The 25,125-nt window shown below is 38.4% G+C and overlaps 1 protein-coding gene and 1 non-coding gene across 6 annotated transcripts in view; both read left to right on the forward strand.

Moving 5' to 3' along the window:
• The window catches only part of FERMT2 (FERM domain containing kindlin 2), a 122,975-nt gene that overhangs the window by 67,368 nt on the left and 30,482 nt on the right, over nt 1-25,125 (forward strand). For 3 of the 5 annotated variants that reach the window (XM_060174945.1, XM_016193609.2, XM_016193610.2), the window contains exons 3-5: nt 13,823-14,056; nt 17,667-17,801; nt 24,863-24,895. In XM_060174945.1, coding sequence (XP_060030928.1) covers nt 13,823-14,056; nt 17,667-17,801; nt 24,863-24,895 — 402 coding nt within the window. The remainder of the gene's footprint in view (nt 1-13,822; nt 14,057-17,666; nt 17,802-24,862; nt 24,896-25,125) is intronic. The other 2 variants (XM_007535516.3, XM_007535517.3) reach the window with 1 other exon arrangement.
• LOC132533611 (U6 spliceosomal RNA) lies at nt 18,279-18,384 on the forward strand. Its single transcript, XR_009545473.1, has one exon. It is a non-coding gene; the product is annotated as a U6 spliceosomal RNA (small nuclear RNA).

The following is a 25,125-nucleotide window of genomic DNA, read 5'->3' on the forward strand; positions in this document are numbered from 1 at the left end:
TTGCACATTCCTATCCCCACAGTTCTTTAGATTTATCAGTGATTATTTTGAAATATAAATCACCTCTGCTTAAAATTAGTTTCTTTCTCTTTCTTTCTTTCTTTTATCTCCAGGGTTATTGCTGGGGCTTGTTGCCTGCTCTATGAATCCATTGCTTCTGGTGGCCATTTTTTCCATTTTATTACATAGGACAGAGAGAAATTGAGAGGGGAAGGGAGGATAGAGACAGGGACAGAAAGATAGACACCTGCAGGTGTGCTTCACAGTGGGGGCTCGAACCGGGATCCTTGCACAGGTCATTGTACTTTGTACTGTGTGCACTTAACCCAGGGCACCACTATGCGATCCCCAAAACCAGTTTTCAAATCCAAATGCACACCTATTGTGATTTGGTCTGGGTTCAGGCATTAGTATATTTGAAAATTGCTCAGATAATTTTTTCTTTTTTGCTTAGTAAAGGCAAGAAACCCATTATGGTTTATTTATTCATTTTGTTAAAAGGTTATTCCCAAAGACTGTGGTATAGAAATACATAATCTTTAATAAAGATCTATTTATTCCCCCAGTTTAAGAACCTGGTTATTATTTAACACTCATTAGTGCAAGGAGCAAGACAGACAGACAGACACACACACACACACACACACACACACACACACACCCTTGTTCCCACGGGAAAGATTATCAAGCTGTACAGGACTCGTTTTCTTTAAATTAGAAATCGCTGAGCTATTCAGCATAGAGAATATATATATAATCAACAAAACCCTAGGACAAGAGGGATACAACTGCACAGTTTCCACCACCCGCTCCCTTGAAAGCTTTCCTATTCTTTATCCCTTTAGAAGCATGGACCCAGGATCATTATGGGGTACAGAAGGTGGAAGGTCTGGCTTCGCTGCTGAACGTGGGCATTGGCAGGTCAATCCATACTCCCAGCCTATTTCTATCTTTCCCTGCTAGGGCAGGAATCTGGAAAGATGGGGTTCCAGGGCACACTGGTGAGGTCATTTGCTCAGGGAAGTCAGGTTGGCTTCATGATAGCATCTACAACTTGGTGGCTGAAAAGGCATTAGGATATAAAGCAGAGCAAATTGTTTTAATAATCAGGAAACTAAATGCAAGAATACAGCAGATGAGATTTGGGGTCTTCATTTTGGAAGAAGCTAGGAAGTCTACTTTAAGTATATCCCAAGGGACCCATGACTTTACTAGTTTTTCCCTGAGCCTGACAGTTAACATGCGGGTGGACCAAAGGTATTATCTGGGGAGATGGTGTCAGAGTTGGAAATAGGACTAGAAAGTTGGATCAGGGAAGAGAGTAGTTCCCAAATATAGTGAAAGTATCTAAATATTGTTAACTGTAAACCCCATCAATTTGATCTGGAGTCCATATTCAGTGCAGTAGCCTGTGTAACCTCTGCATCCTTGTAGGTCTGAGTTTGAGTTCTGTGGCCATAGCTAGGAACATTCTAGGCTACACTCATTGCCGGACCCATCTTCCTTGAGTGGTAGAGTATTTTGGCCCTTTGGAGAATGGTCAGATAATTCTTAATTCCAAACAAGCTGAAAATAACACTGACTGCTCATACTTACAATAATAAAATCTACATGACTTTATAATTTACAGAGATTCTGTGTAGTATGGTGTCATCTGATAATAATTTCTTCACCTCTCCCATAATAATATATTGGCCTTCACAACTGCAAGTACTTTCTTTTTCCTTGTCGCTGTATGTCTAACACTAGAGCAGTGTCTTCTTGCTAGTGTACTTATTCAGTAGGCATTTGTTGAATAATGAATGGTTTATAGACTCTGTTCTTATTTTTCAGTAGTGACTACCCTGTAATTATAAATGTGTTGCTGATGATTTAAGTCTTCAAGAATGCTACTGAAATTTCTATCAGTATATGTTGCCCCGGCCAGCAGGGCGGTGAGCAGGGGCTAGGAACCCAATGAGACCTGAAATGATAGGGACAAGAGACGCGAAGAACGAGAGCAAGTCAAGTTTCTGATCAAGCTCTAAATTTTATTGTGAACACAGGCATTATAAGGCTTTGGGGAAGGAGGGGGAAGTGCTGGAGGAGGGGAAGGGGGAGCAATCTTCAAAGAGGAATGTTCCTTGCAACAAATGGCAGGAACCAAACTGTGTGTTGACTCACTTGTTTTGACTCACTTGATTACTGATAAATGGTTTACCTAAGGGGAAATGGCCTGCCCAGGGGGTAATTAACATTTGTCTTGAGGGGTTCCGTTGTCTCAAAGCTTATCATCTATAAAGCAGAGAAATGGCTCCTGGCATATCCTCCCTTTGTTATAATTTTAAAATTGAGGCAGGCAATGTGGGTGAGGAGCAGAGACCCTAACAGCAGGTTTGGTGGGCTTAACCAGAGGAGGGAAGTATTGACCTGAATCCTCCCGCGGGGTGGGTGCAAAACTAACCTTCCCACATCTTATAAGGCTCTTGGTGTCTTTTTGGGGAGGGGAGGCAGAGCCACAGTTTCTAGGGAAACAATTTTTGTTGCTGACACCAACCTCCATGCAAATCAGGTTTGCTTCACGGGGGACTCAGAGGCGGACAATAGGGTCCTCCCCCTGCAGTGCTTTGCCTTGCACCCCTTACTGGTGTCCTTGCCCTGCCAAGGTTGGATGTCTCGATGCATAATTCTGAGTTTTATGCCATCCGAAAAGGGGGTCTGTCATCTTCAGGTTCAGCCAGGCCTCTGTCAGCCAAATCAAGTCTGTGATAATGTATTTGCAAAGGTTTTGATGCCAAGGAGTCAATCTGCTGTTTTATAAAATCAGTAATCTTATTAAAAATAAAGGGCCTTAAGGTAATCATTAACAAAAGACTAATAAGGGTCTCATAAGGGGCTCTGTAGTGACTCAAGACTATTTGTGGTAGAGTCTATAACCTGTTGTAATTTGTCAAAAAATTTATGGGAGGAATATATAGAGTGTCCTAGCATGCCACCAGCAAGTCTAAGGGAAGCAGTCAGTGGATGTGATGTCCAGGGGAAGAAACAGCACGTCTGGTCTTCTGGTGGGTCAGCGCCAGCTGATGAAATTCTTCTTCATAGAGGGTCGGTCAGCTGTGGAACAAGCAAAACTAGGAGGCAAGGACCAGGTAGAGAAGAATTGACATGAAAATATAGGATGGTGTTTACCAAAACACAGAGGAGGTGCATACACATTAGAAGTCAAGGTGAGGTTCCTTGAACATTGAGGAATATTTTGAGAAAAGTGAGCAGTCAATAAGCATGCAAAGATGAAGTCAGCAGTGGTAGGTCAGCAGAAAGAGAAGACTTGGATAAGCTGGTGAGGTTAGCTGGAGTATATACTGCCATGGCGTCCTTTGTGGTAAGGACTTGCCAACAGGGACTCTGTGGATTTTGCAAGAGCAATGTCATCCACCATAATAAAAGGAAAACAAACATGGACATCCAGTGTTGAAAAAAGAGAAAAAGGAAATATGTCTCTGTGACTGGAAAAGTGGGTGGCTTTGTCAATGAGATATAATAAATGGACAATTCAAATTTTTGTAAATATTAAAAAGATTTAGTATGTTACTTCATTGACACTTTAGCCAACTGAATACTGGAGGGTGCATTACCCTTCTTTTTTTATTATTAATTAAGCTTAAGGGTTTTAGTTTTTCTTGTTTGAGCTGTAGCCCACATAAATTTAGAAAAAATATCAACTGAGAGAAAAAGTTTTTTGTTTTTTTTTGTTTGTTTGTTTACTAAACATGGGCAGGTGAATTACATCAATCTGTCAGAGAGCATTGGCTTTCATCAATGGAGATGAATCTTAAAAGTCTGAATAGCAAGATCTTAATTAAATAATGCAGGAGCCAGTAAAGTGCTCTCACTATGGCAGGTCAAGCGTTAAAATTTTAAGAGGCTTGTTAAAAAAATGAGAAAAATTTTAGGATATGAGTGACTTTAGGAGTCATCACACACCCATACATAAAAAATTTAAAATGTTTAGTTTTAAATCTTACCATATGAGCAGTCAGTTCTTCATGTGCAGATGTACCTATAATTATTTACTTAGGGAGAGAACTTGTACCAAGTTAATTGATGATCTAATGGTTAGAATTGACTTGTTTTTTTTATATGATTTTAGAAGGCTCTTTATTAGAATAAACCAATATGTTATAGAAAGTCAATACCTAATGTGTTGACATGATAAAATATTTACCATTTTTTAGCATTATTTTAAACTGATTAGACAGTTTAAGTACACTATTATACCTTTAGTTTACTAAGATCTTTACTCATCACAAGGCTATCATGAGTAAGCATAGATATAAAACTCTTAATAGATTTTGTTCCTTAGAACTCTAATATGGCAACTTAAAAGGCTAAAATAAAACCTCATAGTTTAAATGTTCAAAATATTAATTTTGTTAAATCAGGATTTGCCAAAACAAATCTTCTATCAGGCCAAAAACACAATGTATTACCTTAATTTATCAAGAATAAACCTCTGGCAGTGTCTTAAAACAAACCAGATAATTTTTAAAAGCAGAAAGATATAAAGAGGAAAACCAGCTCAAGAGCCTCTGGCATGTAAATAATTAACATAACTATTGTGTTATCTTTTACTAACCCAAGCCAGTTTTGCCTGTTTAGTTGAGAAAGTATTTTAAAAGTTTTTTTTGTTTTTTTTTTTGAAATCACTTAAACAATTTTAAGTAAAATGTTAAACTTTGTTTGTTAAGGACCTTTGTTTATCACAAAGCTATCACACCCTTAGGGCAGTTATGAACAAGGGTGGGTACACAACTTAATTGATCTTTCACTTTGATTTAGATAGGTAACTTAAAAAGCTAACATAAACCTTATAGCTGAAATGTTAAAATAATTTTTTACTGTTAACATTTATTTCAGATGACATTTTACACTAAATAATTTTGTTGAATCACATCTGTTGAATAAAAATTTTTTTTTTATCAGGCCAGGAATAGCACGTTTAACCCTTTTTTTCCTGGCAAGGCCACTGCTCTACACTGACTGGGTTATTAGAAAGTCAGTTCAAGCATGGAATTAAATTAACAAACAGTGGCAGTTGATATTGAGGTGCTGGTAATATCTACAATTTTCACAAGAGTGAGAGAGACTACAGAGGCATTTTACCATGCCTAGATATCTCAGAAAATCTTTTAACTAATGAATTGATGCTGATATTAGCTATCAGAAGGACGAAACTGTCCTATATTTTACTCTGGTAAAGGTGTGCCAACTCTATGAGTCGAGATCTTTAAAACCACATTTAGCTTAACTAAATCTTATTTAAAACTTAAAAAAAACTTTAGTTACTTAGGGGTTAACACACATTAATGAAAACAAGGTTAGCACAGACTTAAAACATACATTCTTGGTGAAAGGAAAATTTTCCCTTTGAAAAACCGCTTTTGGTTTTTGGATTCCTAACTCACAGACTCGCTACCCCCCCCCAAGGAGGGACCTTTGTAGCTTAGGGGAATGATTGACTGACTGAATTTGCCAATCTGTGGAGCAGGGGCTCTGTGCCGTGATTGGCTGCGAGGGCGGAACAGGCGGGCTTAGTTTACAGCCGCCGCGCAGAGAAAAATTTTTGAATTTTTTTTTTTTTTTTTTCTGGGCTAAGGTACATTTTATAGTTTTAAAGAAACAAATAATTAAATTTCTATCAAAAGTGTGTACTGGTTTTCTGATTAATAACTTTTAAGTTAAAGAGAACATCTTGTTGGATTGATTTTATTCTTTCTCTAAGGAATAGCTTGTTAGCCAGATAAGATCTCACTCAGAACTGGTTTTAAGCTTTCTGAGAGTAGAGGGAAAAAAGCTGGATCTTTTTTGGCTGACTAGTTTTAAGATAATGCCAAATCAAGAGCCCACAGTTCTTTAACTAATTGTAAATGTTCTCTTTTTTTTTTTTTTCTCTACTAATTTTCTAAGGGAAGCTGTTTTTCGTGCTAGTTGAGGTTTAGCCTTGGTGGTCTAATCAGTATTATTGGCCAAGTCAAGGACCAGAGCACAAAACGGAGGGACGGTGGTGTAGGGAGGCAGTCTGGACAAGGAAGAGCCTAGGGGTTAGGGTTAACCAGTTTGAGCCTGGCTCCGAGTAACAGGGAAAGCCAAAACCGGTTTTGATTTGGATTGTTTAGTCTTAGTTTTAGTTTTAGGGATTGGGTTTTTTGGTGAGGCTAAAAATGTAAGCTCTTCTGTAACTGCAGCTATTTCTTTCATTAATTGAAGCTGCTCTCTCCGGTCAGCAAGGACCTTGCGGAGAGTGGAAATTCCTGTAAGGGCTCCTGAGCGTGCCCTCCTGACGGAGGGATTGTCAAAGAGAGGGTCAGGCTGGAGAGCAGGGGCACGGATATAGGGAGGGGAATTAAAGGGAGGAGGACACCAATCGGGATTGTAGTATCTGGCAGCCTCTTTTTCTAGCAAAGCCTCATTCTCTGCGGGAAGTGCTTCAGGAGGGGGGGGTTTGTAAAACTGGATAGAGGCCGGGGAAAGAATGCTGGGTTTCATTCTCATGTGAATTAGCAATAGGAGGGTCAATAAAGGGAACTTTAGTAAGTGCAGTGGGACCTGTAGGGAGGGGAACAGGGCATTTACTTTCATCAGGTGCTGGGAGGATTTTATTTTGACTGGGTACTGGGGGATCAAGATCAATAATCACAGAAGGGCATGGGGATGGGGACTTTGTCCTGGACTGCGGACTAGAAAGTTGCCGGAGGACCTTTTTCACCCTCTGTAATAAGGTTTTTAATATCAGGGTGATTATTATAGATTTTTAAGATATCATTAATTAAATTCTAGTAACAAAAGGCAGAAACAGGTACACGTTCAGGACCAAAAGACTGATAGTGATCATTAAGACAATCAACAATTCTCCTCCAACGCTTCTCATCTATAGTGCCTTCCTGGGGGAACCAGGGGCAAATATTTCCAATATAATCTAAAAACTTCTTTAATTCTTTTTTTTAACCCTATTTCTTCGTGTCTTGAGTGACTCCTTGAGTCCTTTAATGAATAAATAGTTTGCTGAATTCATGTCCCATGGTTTGCTTACCTCAGCCGCTGTGACACTCTTCCCCAGATGCGACTCACGGGCGGGTATTTCCGTGGCGATCTCTGCGAGTCTTTGCGTTACCCCCCTCGGGCCGCGGTGACTCTGTGAATTCGGGTAGGCCTACCCCCTTGATCAGCGGAGTTTCTAGGTCCAGAAGGCTTCTTTGCCCCACGCTCGGGCGCCAGAATGCCCCGGCCAGCAGGGCGGTGAGCAGGGGCTAGGAACCCAATGAGACCTGAAATGATAGGGACAAGAGACGCGAAGAACGAGAGCAAGTCAAGTTTCTGATCAAGCTCTAAATTTTATTGTGAACACAGGCATTATAAGGCTTTGGGGAAGGAGGGGGAAGTGCTGGAGGAGGGGAAGGGGGAGCAATCTTCAAAGAGGAATGTTCCTTGCAACAAATGGCAGGAACCAAACTGTGTGTTGACTCACTTGTTTTGACTCACTTGATTACTGATAAATGGTTTACCTAAGGGGAAATGGCCTGCCCAGGGGGTAATTAACATTTGTCTTGAGGGGTTCCGTTGTCTCAAAGCTTATCATCTATAAAGCAGAGAAATGGCTCCTGGCAATATGTCATAAGCTTCCACAGTCTAGTCATTAGTTGTTTTTTTTTTTAAACTAAAGCACTGCTCACCTTTGGCTTATGGTGGTGCAGGCTAGACATGCTTCTGAGGGCAGAGTTTTTGCTTAATTGATGAAAATATAAAGTTGACTATACTAGTTAATAAAATAACCACAAGTTATTCTGTAAAAGTCCAGATAGCTGATATTTGGGGCTTTGTGGACCATGTGTCTTTCATAGTTATTTTGTTTTACTGTTAAGTTCAACTTAACACTACATGAACAAATAAATGAGTATGGCTACTTATGGACACTGAAATTGCAATTTTATATAACATTATATAAAATAATAGTGATTTGCTTTAAATCCCCCCAGCCATTAAAACCATTCTGGTGTGGTGGCAGGGATATAATTAGTAACGTGTTTTTTGTGGTAGTGGCTTCAGTCCCTGACACTTCTCAAAAAATATTTCAGCTGTTGGACTATATCAGATAAGGAGAAATCAGCATTTGGCTTTTGGGACATTCATTTTGCCAACTCCTGATTTATAGTTAGTGGCATCTCTATGCTGTTTGCTTCAAATAAGTCTGATTCTTGACCAGCTGTACTTCTCACACAGTTTGTAGAAAATGTATTTAAAATATTTTTTTAATGTGTGTTTTATTCATTTATTTGGTAGGGACAGAGAAATTGAGAGGAAAGGGGGAAGTAGAGAGGGAGAGAGAGGGCCAGGTGGTGGCACACTCAGTTAAGTGCACACGTTACCATACTTGAGGATCCTCCCCTCTCAATTTTTTTTTTTCTTCTTGCCTCCAGTCACTAGGGCTTAGTGCCAACACTTCAAATCCACTGCTCTTGGCAGCCATTTTTTTTCTTTTTTTTTTCTTTCCATTTTTTTATTCAATAGGGCAGAGAAATTGAGAAGGGAGGGAGAAACAGGGAGAAAGACACCTGCAGACCTGACAGTTAACATACAGGTGGACTCTCCCCTCTCAGTTTTTTTTTTTTTTTCTTCTTGCCTCCAGTCACTAGGGCTTAATGCCAACACTCCAAATCCACTGTTTGTGGCAGCCATTTTTATTCAGTAGGACAGAGAAATTGAGAAGGGAGGGAGAAACAGAAAGGGAGAGAGAAAGATAGACACCTGAAGACCTACTTCACTGCTTGTGAAGCATCCTCACTGCAGGTGGGGAGTAGGGGCTCGAACCCAGATCCTTGTTCAGTTCATTGTACTTAGTACTATGTGCGCTTAACTGAGTGCACTACCACCCGGCTCCCCCTACCCCACCAATTTGTCTGTCCTAATACATAGATGAGAGGAAGAGAGAAGGAAAAGATGGCTACCAGGAGCCCTGAGCCCCAGCATTAACCCCTGGTGGCAATAAAAATGTTGAGAGACAGAGAACCTGTAACCTGCAGCACTACTTTACTGCTCATATAGGACCATCCCTACCCCCCGCAGGTTTATGTCAGGGGTTAAACCTGGGTCATTGTGCACTATAATGAGTGGGCTCAACCAGGTGCACCAACACCCAGTTCCAGATTTTCTCTTCTAAAGGGTAGTTGACAAATTCTCTGCTGGAAATTAATTCAAGATCTAGGGTAGGCCTACATGCATTCTGAGTAATTACAAAATAACAGCATCATGTACTTCTACAGACAAACTTTAAATACCATGATTAATTGATTAGGCTTTCCTAAAACAGATACTAACATTTCAAAATGGCAATATAATCATAATTGCTAATTCTCCCACTAACATAGATTGAAGTGTTTTAAATTGTATTAATGATTTAACATTGGTTTATACTATTGTGAGATTCCAGGGTAATAGTTTCACACCCATATATGTATGTGAGTGCAACTCACTGCTCCCACAACCAGAGTTCCTTTGTCTTCCTCTCTACCACCCAGAATTTCCAGAAAATTCAGCAGATAGTTTATTAATTTTTTACAGTGCAGTTTCTTTTTTTAAGTTAGTGTTCTCTGTTCTGGAAGCAATTCAGAACAAGGATCAGGTTCTGGTAATTCATGTTGCATAATGAGCGAAAGTTTTAAAGTACATTTCACATAATTTGATAAGTCAGGTCCACCATTTTTATCTCTCTCAATACTACACACAAATTTTAAGTGAAGGTTGGACTCAGTTTTAATATTTCTGCCATTGTTGAACTCTTGAGTTCTTCATCTACTGTAGCATGTACGAAAACTGTATTTATGGTTTCTTTTTATTATTTATTTATTAATTAATAAGAAACATAGGAGAGAGAGAAAGAACCAGATATCACTCTGGTACATATGCTGCTGGGGATTGAACTTGGGACCTGATGCTTGAGAATCCAATGCTTTATCCATTATGCCACCTCCCAGACCACTATGATTTCTTTTTATTAAAAAAAAAAAATCTGTTATGTTACATGGGTAGTGTCTCATTTTTCCACGGTAGGTTCTGGTGTACTGACCCCATCACCTAATGAGGCTCTTGTGCACTGTTGTGCTGGGTTCCCAGTACCTACTCACTCAACCACCTTCGCAAGCCTCCCTCCATGTCCTTAGTTTTATTTCCACAGTTCACATCTGGTCCAAGTCTCACTCTGTGATTAGCCTTCACTCCTTGTTTCTTAAGTTCTACCTATAAGTGAGACTAACTGGTAACCATTTTTCTCCTTCTGACTATCTCACTTAACATGATGACTTAATCATTTTTAATAGCTGAGCAATGTTCTTTTGTGCTTATATACCTCAACTTTCTTAAACACCTATCATTGGACATCTGGGTTGTTTTCACATTTGTGCTATTACAAACTACTACCATGAACATAGGTGTACATAAGTCTCTTTGCATAGGTGCCTTTATTTTCTTTGAATATATCTCCAGGAGAGAAATTGCTAGGTCATACAATAGATCCATTTGTATCATTCTAGCTTGAGAAACCCCCAGACTTTTCCACAGGGGTTGGACAATTTATATTCCTAACAGCAATGTAGAAGAGTTCTTCTCCTGACCCCCCCAGAACATCTCCAACAGTTACTATTTCTGTCTTTGTCAATGTATGACATTCTTACAGGTGTAAAGTATTATCTCATTATTGTCTGTTGTCATTTCTTTGATAGTGATTGAGCACTTTTAAAATATTGCTCATTGGCCATATGAATCTCTTTGGAATATCTGTTCAGTTCCTCTCCCCACTTTTAAATAGGGTTGTTTTTTTATTTTTTTATAATTTTATTAGTGATTTAATATTGATTTACTAAATTAATGAGATAACAGGGGTATAATTCAGCACCGTACCCACCACTACAGTTTTGTGTCCCCATTCCCTCCATTAAACTGCAATAGTCCTCCTAAGGTCACAGATACAGATTGACTATTATTTCTGTAAGCCTGCTTATATTCATACATATTTGCCCATTTTTACTATGGTCCTGCCTTCTCTTCCTTTCTAAGGCACACCTACACTTATTACTACTTCTGAATGTCTTTCTATTTTTTCCTCTTCTCTCCCTGGGTCCTGATGGGATTACAGATCAGAGCCCTCTGGTCATCTTTCCCTAACATTTCTTCTTCCCCCTCCCACCCACCCCCCCACCCCCCCACCCCCGCTACGAGTATGGACCACAATTCTTTATGGGATGCAGAAGGTGGGAGTTCTGGCTTCTGTAATTGCTTTTCCATTGTACATGGCAGGTCGATCCATAACCCCAGCCTATTTCTGTCTTTCAATAGGGTTGTTTTTGTTGCTGAGTTTGTTGAGTTTTTTATGTATTTTGGTTATTAGCCCTTTGTCTGATATATGGCATGTTAAATCTCCTTCTCAATAGGATATCTTTTTCTGTTTAGGGATTATTCCTTTCGCTGTGAGAAACTGTTCATTTTAATGTAGTAACACTGATTTATTTTTGCATTTTCCCCTGCTGTTGGACTCGAGTCTCCAAAGAGATTTCAGAAGGATATATCATGGCAGGTTCTGCCAGTGTTTCCTTCTGTGTGTTTTATGGCTTCTCACCTAACACTTAAGCCTTTGATGCATTTTTAGTTGACTTTTGAACATGAGTAGAGGGTTAGATGTGGTGGTCCTATTTCATTCTTCTGCAGGTCTGCACCCAGTTTTCCCTGCACCATTTTCAATGACTCTTTTCTCCATTTTATGTTCTGACCTCTTTGTCATGTACGCTGTCTATAGTGTTACCTCTCAATTCTACTGGATTGATTTGTATGTCTATATTTCCTCTTTTGTTTGAATATCATGTAGTTTTTATTATTATAGCCATGTAATATAATTAGAAATCAAAGTGTGATGCCTCCATTCTTGTTCCTTTGTCTCAGAATTGCTTGGCAATTCTGGTGTTTGTTTGTCTGTTTTTAAACCCTTCTGTTCCAGATAAACATCTAGCATTATATTCCCTTGAAGAAACTCAGCATATGTTTGATAGGGAATACATTGAATCTGCATAGGATGGACATTTTAACAATATAAATTCTTCCAATCCACAAGCATTCAGTATCTTTCTATTCCTTTGTGTCTTCTATAGTTTCCAATGTAGAAGTCTTTTACCTTCTTTGTTAAATTTATACCTACATACCTCATTCTTTTTTGTAAGTGAAATTGAATTTGGTTTCTTGATTTGTCAGAAACTTCAGGAGCAGTGGATTCATCATGCAGGCACCAAGATCCAGTGATGACCCTAGTGGCAATTAAAAAAACAAGAAAAAGAAAAAAAAAAAAATGAGGGGGCAGGCAGTGGCACACTTGGTAGAGTACACACATGACCATGTGTGAAGACCCAGGTTCAGGTCCCCTGTCCATACTTGTAGGTGTCATTTTTCTCTCCCTCTGTATTTCTCTCTGTCTCTACGAAGACAGAGACATTTCTCTCTACTTTCTGTGAAGCTTAAAAAAGCTGATGGAATACAACAAAAGAAATCTATAGGCTAATGTCCTTGACAAACACAGATACTAAGATCTTCAACAAAATTAACTGTACATTGAAAATATTTTACACTGGAGGCGGGTAGATGCATAATAGTTATGCAGATACTCTCATGTCTAAGGCTCCAGAGTCCCAGGCTCAATCTCTTTTTCTCTTCTCCTCTATCTCCTCCTTCCCTCTCCATATATAAGAGAAGCAGGAGCAGAAAAAAAGAAACACCTGTAGCACTGCTTTTCCCCTGCAGGTAGGGCCTGAGGACTTGAGCCCAGATCCTTGTGCGTGGTATTGTGTGCCCTCCACCAGGTGCACCACCACTCAACCCCCATGGATATTTTCTTTTTCATGCTCTTCTTTCTTTCTTCACTTAGTTTTTTGTTTTTATATATATTTTTTACTCCATACATACCTAGACCCGCATATGCAGCCTCATGATTTTCAGCTATTAGCAGAATATTGTTCATTCTTCAAAGACGAGCTTAAACCTCACCAATTTTGCTTCATTATTAACCTTTTCTATTCTAGTTTCCCAGATTCTTTGCACTCTGAATGACTAGAGAGTACTTAACTCTGTCATGTGTGTGTTCCATATTGTACCTGATGTAATTACTATTGTCCTCTATATTCTGCCTCAGTTTGTGTACTGAGTTTCCAAGGTAGGATGTGTGCTTTTCAGCTGGTTAGTATTTTCAAAATTTTATTTTAGTCGGAGAGAAAGATACAGAGATCAGATCACTGGTAGGTTCTGGATTGTTGTGGTGCTGGGAGTTAAACCTGGGACCTTGGGATCTCAGGCGTGAAAGTCTTGCATAACCATTATACTGTCTCCCAACCCTCAGCTATTTTCTTGCTGTCTACACTACAAATCCACTGCTCCTGGCAGTCATTTTTTTTTCCATTTTAATGGATAAGACAGAGAAAATGAGAAATGAGGGGGAGATAGAGAGGAAGAGAGAAGCAAAGACACCTGCAAACCTGCTTCACCACTTGTGAAGCAACCCCGCCCCCTGCAGATGGGGAGCTGGGGGCTCAAACTGGGATCCTTGCAAGGACCCTGGCGCTTCGTACTATGTGCACTTAGTACCACCACCCAACCACCACCCTCAGCTGTCTAGTAGTTCATTTGTACTTATAACATAGCATTCTACTTGTTATTTACTTGTTTGTATTAAATATTCAGTTATTTAGTGTTCTAATTTTAATTTCTCTCAAGGTAATCTGTATAATATTTTAGTGTTTTATTTTTACTTTTACAGATGTAAAAAAAGATTGGTCTGACCATGCTCTCTGGTGGGAAAAGAAAAGAACTTGGCTTCTTAAAACACATTGGACTTTGGATAAGTATGGCATTCAGGCAGATGCTAAGCTTCAGTTCACCCCCCAGCACAAACTGCTTCGCTTACAACTTCCCAACATGAAGTATGTAAAGGTGAAAGTCAATTTCTCTGATAGAGTCTTCAAAGCTGTTTCTGACATCTGTAAGACTTTCAGTAAGTATTTGTATACATTATTCATGAAAATACAACATAAATGACTGATAACGATTGTTATTTGTTTTATATGTATGTGTTTTATATTTAATGTTAAAATTCTAGATGAAGTTGAACAGGAAGAATCTCAAAGTATATCATTACTAGAATATATAAGGTACTTTTATAATACTTCTAATTATTTTTATGGAAAGTAGAAGGGAAGGAGCATTATATTCAGAGGAATGTAGTTTTTTGAAACATTTTCTTTACGTAAGTCACTGTTTGAATTTAATGATTCAAACAGATTGTGTCATTTCCTTTACTGAAAGCCTGACATAGCTCCTAAGGAAATGACCATGGGTATTGTTTTCCTTAGCTAGTGTACAGTTGAAACACTCTTGTAATTCTATTTATGCTTTCTGAAATGAGATTGCTTTTGGCTGACCTAGTTATGTCATGTGACAGTAAGTATTCAGCTGTCAGAGAAAACATGAACTTTCATTTTATCATTGATACATAATTTTATATTGCCGTAGATTTGGGAGATATACAGGTAGATTAGCATTGCTATTTTGAGCTAATGACTCTGGGATTATAAAATATTTTATATTAAATGAATGGAATGTTATTTAAGAATGCTTCTTGTGAAGTCATGTTTGGACTCAAATTCTGACTTCTGTATATACTTGCTTTATGACTTGGCCATATCTTCTACCTTTTCTGTTTTTTCATCTCCAAAATAATGTCATCCCTACCCCGACTTCTTTGCATAATTATGACCTTGCATCTTTTAATGGAGTTGTCGCTTACCCCGTATGTTTCATAGGTTATGCCCTCTGTCCCTTTCTTTTCCTCTGTCCCTTTCTTTTCCTTAGTATTTTCAAAATTTTATTTTAGTCGGAGAGAAAGATTACACATTTTAAATCTGGCAGCTTGGGTTTCATAGAGCCAAGGTTTTGCTCAATTATTAATTTTTGTCATTCCTGGGACTTGATTGAGGGCTTTTTAACTATAAGTAGATTTTTTTTTTTTAGCTTAATCACTCACTCCTGATCAAGAGATAAAACAGGGTGGGGGATAGATAGCACAGTGGTTATGCACAGACTCCCATGCCCTGAGGGTCCAAAGTCTGGGACCCAATTCCCACTCCACCACCAGCTAGAGCCAACCCAAGCTGTGCTCTGTGGCCTTGTGTTTCTGAATAAATCCTGATTTCTGAGGGAATTATTCACCCTTTTTCCTAATTTATCAGGAGAACTATGTGAAAAGGCTCCTACTGTATAGCCACACCTCCTGACCACCTGGAGTATAGGTTTTCTCCTGAGTCACCCAGCCAGTTCTCAACATCCCTCCCCTCCCCACTAAAGGTCAGTATATGACTTCCCTGCTGCCTTTACAGCCCCTGAGGGGCAACAACAGTGTAGACCCACAATTGTAAATTGGTGAGGTTTAGGCGATCTCCTGCTTCCTTTAGTCTTTTTGTTGATAAAACTTAGGTCCGGAGGTGGTGCGTCCATTGGCAAACTGCCAGACTGGTACCAGACACTCCAAAGTTGGTAGGGGCTTTTAGCTCCAGGAGTCTCTCCTTAAACCCCTCTCAGTCCATGAGCCACACGTGTTTGCACTCACCCCTGGCTTGGAGTATTCCCAAAGTAACCCTAGTCCTGTGTTGTTGCGTTCTCAGGTGATCCTCTTTGCTATTGCTCTTGGAGTAATTTCTTATCTCCCTATAATAGGTTTCAGCAAAACACTCACTTGTAACTTACATCCTTTTCCACCATCATGTACTGGAACCCCAGTGCCTTCTTCACTTCCTCCCATCTATACCACATGCAATCCAAGTTCCACCTTGAGTACCCCCTATGAGGAACACAATACTCGTCTTTCTCTTCTGTCTCATTTAACATGCACCTTATCTATCCATGATGAGGCAAAGGAAATGGCCATTTTTACTAGCTAAGTAGTATTTCATGGTGTATATATATTTGCCACAACTTTCTTAGTCTCTTGTCTGTCTTTGGGCATCTTGATTGCTTTCAGCTTTGGGCATTACAGATTTTACTGCTGTGAACATAGGTGTACATAGATCTCTTTAGATAGGTGGTTTTCTTCCTTTGGATAAGTCCCTAGGAGAAAAATTGCCAGGTCACAGAGTAGGTCCATTTCTAGTGTTGTGAGAAATCTCTTAGACTTCTGCTTAGTCTGCCCTGAGCATATCTCCAGTATATATGGTATTGGTGATCCCACTCAACAGAGGTCGAACCAGTTTGCATTCTGGGCCCTCCTTTCTACTACGTTCACCTGTGTGTCTTATTTAGTCAATAATTTCTTTGTCTTGATTGTTATAGTTTTATGATGTCTAGGTACCAGTTTGTGTAAAGTCTCCAGTTCATTCCAACTGAAATTTTTATTTTATTTTATTTTTATTTTCCAGAGCTCAGCTCTGGCTTATGGTAGTGCCAGGAACTGAACCTGGGACTTCGGTGCCTCAGACATGAGTCTCTTTGCATAACTATTATGCTGTCTATCTCCACCCCTAACTGAAATTTTTTATTAGTGGGCTAGAAAATATAGCTCACATGGGTAGTCTGATGTATACGTATAAATGACTCAGGTGTGAGCCTGACCCCCATGGCATTTGAGGGTTTTGTGCTGTGACCTTTCACTCTTTCTCTGCCTCTGTATCTATCTATCTATCTATCTATCTATCTATCTATCTATCTATCTATTTTAATTTAAAAGAAAAATAGTACAAGTACATACAAATTTAGACAGTTGTAGAAATAATAGTTAACCCACAGCCACAACCTTGGGAGAACTGCTGTAGTTTACAGTAGCGGGGCTGGCGATCCAGAACTCTAGTGGTGGAAACGGTGCAGAGTTGTCCTCCCGTCATCTTTGTAATTTTGTGAAGCAGTATTAAATCACTAATAAAAATATATATTGGGTTGTGGCAGGAATGGTGTGGAATTATACCCTATTATCTTACAATTTTGTAAATCACTAATAAAAAGTAAAAATATTGGGTTGTCACAAAAGTTAAAGCATTTTTAAAAACCTACTATATAAATTTATAATGTAACTATTTTGAGTCCGGTGATTTCTTTTGTTAGAGTCTCCTTGTGAAAATAAATGGGGTAAACAAACCTGAATCCATTCATTACAAAGTAGAGAAGTTGGAATCAATTAAATTTTGAGATTTGATAATTTGCGTTTTTATACATTTACTTCATATATTGTGTGTATGACAAAATGAATAATAACTGCTATTTATTATAAGGTTTGATATCATGGATTTATTTTAGATAAATATGTAAATAACAGTTCTAACATTTTCTATTCCTAGTAGATTACTGTCTTTTCACTTTGAAGTCACTACATTTATTAGATATTTATAAATATTGTCCTAGTAGATTATCTTTTAAAGTGACATACACACTTTAGACTTTTGCCTGGTCATTAATACCTGGCAAAACGTACTCAGATTTACTATAAGGAAATAACAAGCTCTTACAATGAAATGGATTGATGATGGATTTGCAAATGTGAAGTGAATTACATTTTCTGTTACATTTTTGAATGTGAGTTACATTTTCTGTTAATGTGAAATAATCTGTTTTTTAAATAGATATCAGACACCCCGAAGAACTTTCTCTCTTGAAAAAACCCAGAGATCCAACAAAGAAAAAAAAGAAAAAGCTAGATGACCAATCAGAAGATGAGGCACTTGAATTAGAGGGACCTCTTATCACTCCTGGGTCAGGTGAGACTTTGAGTAAGAGCTCAGTGTGAGAACCATTGACTATATGAATGTGTTTTTTTCATAGTGGAAAAATGACTTTATCATTATTATTTTATAAATGAGCACTTCTCAGCTCTGGCTCTTGGTGGTACAGGGCATTAAACCTGGGACTTCAAAGCTTTAGACATTAAAGCTGTTTGTTTGTACAGCACTTTCTCCCTAGCACTGGATAAATGCACTCTTTAGGTTAGGAGAATAAACAAGTTTTTTGTTTTTTTTTAAATCTCTTTAGTATCTTTTATGAAATCACACCAGTCTGGCATTCATTGCATCAGTAAGTAGGGAGGCTCGTTCTTTGCCGAGAAAGAGTGAAATGCAGACAGTACCTTAACTAAATTCAGTTCTTGATTTTGCAGAAATTGTTCAGGTCCATACCCCACCCTTCAGTGTTCGTTGGCTTTTTTCTGTGTTCTACTTAGTTAAGAAATTATTATTTATGTGCTCACTTTGGCAGCACATATAATAAAATTGTATTGATAACAGGAGATTAACATGGTCCATTTGCAAGAGTGATATGAGAAAAAAACAAAAAAGTATTATTTTTGTCAGGTCACTTAAAACTGTCCTGTACAGGAGTTGGGCAGTAGCACAGTGGGTTAAGCGCAGGTGGCACAAAGCTCAAGGACCAGCGTAAGGATCCCAGTTCAAGCCCCCAGTGCCCTACCTGCAGGGGAGTCGCTTCACAAGTGGTGAAGCAGGTCTGCAGCTGTTTTTCTCTCCCCATCTCCGTCTTCCCCTCCTCTCTCCATTTCTCTCTGTCCTACTCAACAATGATGACAACAATAATAACTATAATAAAACAATAAGGGCAACAAAAGGGAGTAAATATTTTTTTTTTTATAAACTGTCCTATACATGCCAGTCCCTTCCTCTCTCTACCTTTTTCCTTTAAGGCTTTACTTCCATAAGAAAATTATCAGATACTTTTTTGATACTCTTTAACCTAAACTAGACAGGCTTCTATTATAAACTATCAGACTTTTTCTGTGTATTCTTGCCAATAACTGTGAGCTTTCCTACATAAAGTGACCTTCACTTCTTCATTACTAAAACCTTAACATATGGCATTCTGGAGGAATATAGGCAATTTCTTTGGGGTAGCTAGGTAACCAGTTAATTAGATTACATAGTGATTTAGTCTTGAGCATGTACTTGAACTAGGCATTACAGTTTTCAATTTTCTATGTTTTTGTTGCCCACACATTTAAAGATCAAATTTAGAATCAAATTCTTAGGTTTGGTCCCTATGTAAACTAACTTTAATAACTCAGTTCATTCTTTTTTCTGGAATGATTGTGATAATGAGGAAAGAAATACTAAATATGGTCCCTTTTTTTATTTATAAAATGGAAATATATGACAAGACCATAGGTTAAGGGTACAGTTCCACACGGTTCCCACCCCCAGAACTCTGTATCCTAACCCCTGCCTTGATAGCTTTCCTATTCTTTATCCCTCTGGGAGTGTGGACCCAGGTTTGTTATAGGGGGCAGAAGGTGGAAGGTCTGGCTTCTGTAATTGCTTCCCTTCTGAACATGGGCGTTGACAGGTCGATCCATACTCCCAGCTTATCTCTTTCCCTATTGGGGCAGGGATCTGGGGAGGTGAGGCTCCAGTACACATTGGTGGGGTCATCTTATTTGTACTATATCCCCTGAACTATTTCTCATAATTTATCCATGGAGGCTTATTGAAATTTCACTGCAATTCAACGTGGAATTGGCGTGTGACTCATTTTAAGGATGAAGTTATTTCACACTACATTTAGGAACATGAAAGATAATATACAGCTTTTATGTCAGTATTCATATACTGGTGACATTTGGGAGATAGGAAAAAAAAACAGCCTTTACTCTTAACTAGTTCATAATCTAGTTGAAAGACAGACACAGTGAGCTATATTTACATTAACAAGTAATGTAAAATGCTAAATGAATATTGTAGAAATATACAGGAATTCAGGGAAAAAAATAATCCTAGACAGAAGGGTATATTACTTGTAATTAAGTTTGTGAATTAAGGTTGTAGGTTTCAGTGGCTATGGTTATGATAGAAAGAAAAAGCAATCCAAGTAGAACAGTATTGACAAAGGACGTTGTGGTACAAGAACAGTACAGACAACAACAAATCCAATGGGATTTTTCACAGAAATAGAACATACCATTCTATGTAAATAAGTTTCTCCACAAATTAAGAGTAGGACTTCCATATGAACAAGCTGTTCATTTTTTGGTATTTATCCAGAGAATATGAAATACTACTTAGTGCACCCCCATGCTGTAGCAGCACTGTTTATAGTTGCCAAGATAAGGAAGTAACCCAAGTGCCCAAGAATGAAAGACTGGGTAAACATTTATGTGTTGCTTAATGACAGCTACATTCTGAGAAGTATGTCAAGCAGTTTCATGATTGTGCAAATATCACAAAATGTGTGCGTATAAACCTAAATAGAATAACCTGCTACACAACTGGAGTACATGGAATAGCCTTTTGGGACCATTGTCATAAATGCAGTCTGTCTTAGTTGAAACGTCATGAAAGGACACATGACTGTCTGTATATAAGCAATGGAATATTATTCAGTCATAAAAACAAGCAAATAATAAAAAAGAAGCAACAGCAAATCTTGCCATTTTTAACAATATGGATGGACCATGAGGGTGTTGTGTAAAACAAGAGAAAAGCAAATACCATGCTATCTCACTTGTATGAGGAATCTTAGAAACACAAAGCTCACAAAGGCCAGGTACACTTGATGGTACCATACTCAAGAGCCTGGGTTCATGCCCCTCGTTCCCACCCACAGGGAGTGGTAAAGCAGTGCTTCAGGTGTCTTTCTTGTTCACTCCCTCTGTCTCCCCTCTCATCTCAGTTTCTCTCTGTACTATCAAGAAAGAAAGAGGGAAGAGAGAGAGAAAGGGAAGGGAAGGAAGAACTAAATTCTTAGATACAAAGAACAGATTAGTAGTTACTAGAGGGAGAGGTGAGATAGTAAGGAATAAAGTCAAAAGCTGTAAATTTCTAGTTATAAAAAAGTCATGGTAGGGAGTCGGGCTGTAGCGCAGCGGGTTAAGCGCAGGTGGCACAAAGCACAAGGACCGGCATAAGGATCCCGGTTCGAACCCCAGCTCCCCACCTGCAGGGAAGTCGCTTCACAGGCAGTGAAGCAGGTCTGCAGGTGTCTATCTTTCTCTCCTCCTCTCTGTCTTCCCCTCCTCTCTCCATTTCTCTCTGTCCTATCCAACAACAACAACAACAATAATAACTACAACAATAAAACAACAAGGACAACAAAAGGGAATAAATAAATAAAATAAATATTTAAAAAAAATTTTTTTAAAGTCATGGTATGCATGTACAAACTATTGTATTTACTGTTGAATGTAAAACATTAATTCCCCAATAAAGAAATAAAAAAAAAAGTCATGGAGCTGTAATGTACAGTATAATGAGTATAGTTAATATGACAATATATTATAGAATAATACAGCTTATAACAAGCTGTAAAGCAGATTCTGCTGTGATAAATTTAACAGAATTCTCAGAAGCTATTGTGTTACATCAGGCTTTTAACCTATGTAGTAGGAGACTTGAGACTAGTGTTCATTGAACTCTTTGTTTTTCTTTAGACTTTTACAGTTACCTTTCCATGTAGTTCAGTACAGTCGTGTTTTGCTGTTTAATATATATGCTGCCTCACCTTAACGTGAATTAGTTTTAGTTTTTTGTTTCTTTGTTTGTTTTGTTTTTTGCTTCAGAAACATAAGCTAGTTGAGAGTGTGACTGAACAGAGACTTGAAAGGAATTTAAAATGTACATACTCTCTGACCCAACAGTGCTGCTAAAATTGCAAAATAAATACAGAAATGTCTGTTGGAAGAACAGTTAGCAATAGTAGTGGTGACATCAGTAACAAAATGGAGCACATTAATGCTTACCAGTCAGAAATGGATTAAATAAGTTATGTTACACTGGAGTCAGTGCTGTATAGCTGTACACTCCTATGTAATGCAGAGCATCACCCTGAAACTGTTGGGACTGTACAAGTTATTTAACCTCTGTCTCTCTCTGGACTTCAGTTTGCTCCTTCAAAATAAGACTGATAGAATATTGGGAATAATGGTTAGTGAGCTCTTACCATGAGTACCCAACAAAAAAAAGAATAGAAATATTTAAGTAATGAAATATAAGGTATTGAACCCACAGTGTATAGGATATTGAGGAATGAGATTTGATTTATGTTTATCATTAGACATTTGACTGACTCTATACTGTTAAATACTGTATGATTTATAGGAATGGCATTTTCCTAGAAACTTCAAAATGGAAATTGTCAATTTTAACTTGGTTTAATTGTGAAAGAACTACTATTAAATTTATTAAATTATTACTTACTAGATCTTTGAAATAATGAGAACATTCTACTTAAGAGAAAATTTTTCCATACCTACTTTTATATTTTCAACAGTGAAAGTATTTGATTAACCAAATGGAATGCCTCAGTCCTTTTAACTAATTGTGGGGTCTATCTTGGGAGACAGAGGAGGAGGAGCAGGCCCTAGAGTATCACTGGCACAAGTGACCCCAGGGATTAATCTACTGCACTATCACCCAAGCCACAAAAAAAAAAAAAAAAAAAAAACTTGAATTACATTGCCTTCTATTCTTTGCCTAGATCATAACAACTACAAAAATTTCTCTTTTTGCCTCCAGTCACTGGAGCTCAATGCCAGCACTACAAATCCACTGCTTCTGGCAGCCTTTTTTTTTTTTAATTGGATAGGACAGAGAGAAATTGAGAGGGGAGGGTAGAAAGGGGGAAAGAAAAACACCTGCAGACCCATTTTCAACATTTGTGAAGCTACCCCCCTGCAGGTGGGGATCGGGGGACTTGCCCAAACCGGGATCCTTGTGCAGGTCCTTGTGCTTTGTACTATGTGTGCTTAACCCAGTGTACCACCTTCCGACCCCCACAACTACAAAAATTTCTACACCACTTTTTTTTTTTTAAGAATTTATTTACTCATGAGAGAGATAGGAGGAGAGAGAAAGAACCAGATAGCACTCTGGTACATGTGCTGCCAGAGACTGAACTCAGGACTTCATGCTTGAGAGTTCAATGCTTTATCCACTGGGCTACCTGGGTGCCCAGACCACTCTACACCACTTTTAAAAATATATTTATTTATTTATTTATTATTGCATAGAGACAGATAAATGGAAAGGGAAGGGAGAGGTAGGGAGGGATAAAAACAGAGAGACACCGGCAGCCCTCTTTCACCACTTGTGAAGCTTTCCCCCTGCAGGTGGGGACCAGGGGCTTGAACCCAGGTCCTTATGCACTGTAACGTGAGTGCTTAACCAGGTAAAGCACTGCCTGGTCCCTTAAATATCTACACCACTTTTTAACTGGTGATTGTTTACATGATTGCATGAGTAGAGGGACAATTAGAGAAGAGATAGTTGGTTTCTTTTTTTCTTTCCAAATTATTGTATTGGTGGGGAGGTAGTTGTTTATAGTACAGTTATTGTTACATAGGTACAGTTTCTCATCTCTCTGTGATAGGTATCTGCAAAAGGAAGAGTAATTTTTTAAAATAGCCATAATTAGACTAGAGCAATCATTATTTGCTTTCTATCACCCAGGAGGAATATGATATATATGTTTTCATCTTACAAATTATGAGCCAAGGACAAAATGTAATTAACAGAACTATGACTTTAGAGGAGAAGCACTTTTACTTAATATCACTTTGAACTTTTTTTTTTTTTTTTAAAGAAAAAGTCAGTTTATACAGTCACCTTAATTTTTGGAGTTTAAATGACAAGCTGTATCACCAACTGACATAACAATTTTTAATTTATATATCCTCGGGGTCCAGGCGGTAGTGCAGCAGGTTAAGTACACATGGTGCAAAGCACAAGGACCAGCATAAGGATACCTGGTCAAGCCCCTGGCTCCCCTCCTGCAGGGGGATTGCTTCACAGGCGGTGAAGCAGGTCTGTAGGTATTCTGTCTTTCTCTCCCCCCTCTGTCTTCTGCTCCTCTCTCATTTTCTCTCTGTCTTATCCAACAACAGCAATGGCAACAATAACAAGGGCAACAAAATGGGGGAAAAGGCCTCCAGGAGCAGTGGATTCATAGTGCAGGCGCGGAGACCCAGCAGTAACACTGGAGGCCCCCCCCCAAAAAAAAAAAATTATATAACCTCCACTCTGTTGCCTAGTCTTTAATACTAAAGAATCAAAACTTGACTTCAAGTGTTTAATTATAAATTAAACTTATAATAAACTATAAACCTTTGTTATTTAGCCTCTAAGACAAATTTATAATTCTTAGTTTTAATACTTCATTTATAAATCTGCTTAAATCAGTTTAGTTATTTACTGAGAAAACCATAACAAAATTCATGTGAATTTGTTCAGTTACGCTGGGCAGTCTAAGAGTTACGAACCTCTAAGGAAGTTGTGGGAGTTGGGCGGTAGTGCAGAGGAGAGGGTTAAGTGCACGTGGTACAAAGCTCAAGGATGGCAGAAGGATCTCGGTTTGAGCCCCAGGCTCCCCACCTGCAGGGGAGTTGCTTCACAAGCGGTGAAGCAGGTCTGCAGGTGTCTATCTTTTTCTCCCCATCTTTCTTCCCCTCCTCTCTCCATGTCTGTCTGTCCTATCCAATGACGATGACATCAAGAACAACAATAATAACTACAACAATAAAACAACAAGGGCAACAAAAGGGAAAATAAAGAAATATTAAAAAAGAAGTTGTGAGTAATTTTTAAAAGTGATAAATGTGGGCCTATTTATCATTTGACTAGTACATAAATTTGTTTTTTTTAATTGAGCAAAAACTTAGGTTATAGTTCATTACTAAGTTTCTTTACTCTTAAATCTATTTGAAATATTTGCTTCAGTATGATTCACAATTAGGAAAAAAATATCGATTTTCTTTTCCCATTTCCTTTTCGACCTTTGTTTCGTCCTTTCCTTTACCTTCTGAATTCCTTTCTTTCCTTTCCTGTAGGCACTGATGTTCTTTACATTGGCCCTCTGAAAGGTGAGCCTTGCCACAATTAAAAACAAAGTGTTGGTCTGTCTGCTTCAGCTATATCTTTATCTTCTAATTCTCTTGAACTGATACTCCCTCCCCCTTAGAATTTCTCAACTTAATTACAGTCTTTTGGCCTTGTAACTGTATGTTCTAATACTATGCAAGTTGAGTTAATTTCATGTAAAATTTCAGGTAAAATAATGTACTGAGCTTTCTTTTCATAGTGCAGCTTGTGT

Source organism: Erinaceus europaeus, chromosome 16 (assembly GCF_950295315.1).
Source record: "Erinaceus europaeus chromosome 16, mEriEur2.1, whole genome shotgun sequence".
Lineage (NCBI taxonomy): Eukaryota > Metazoa > Chordata > Mammalia > Eulipotyphla > Erinaceidae > Erinaceus > Erinaceus europaeus.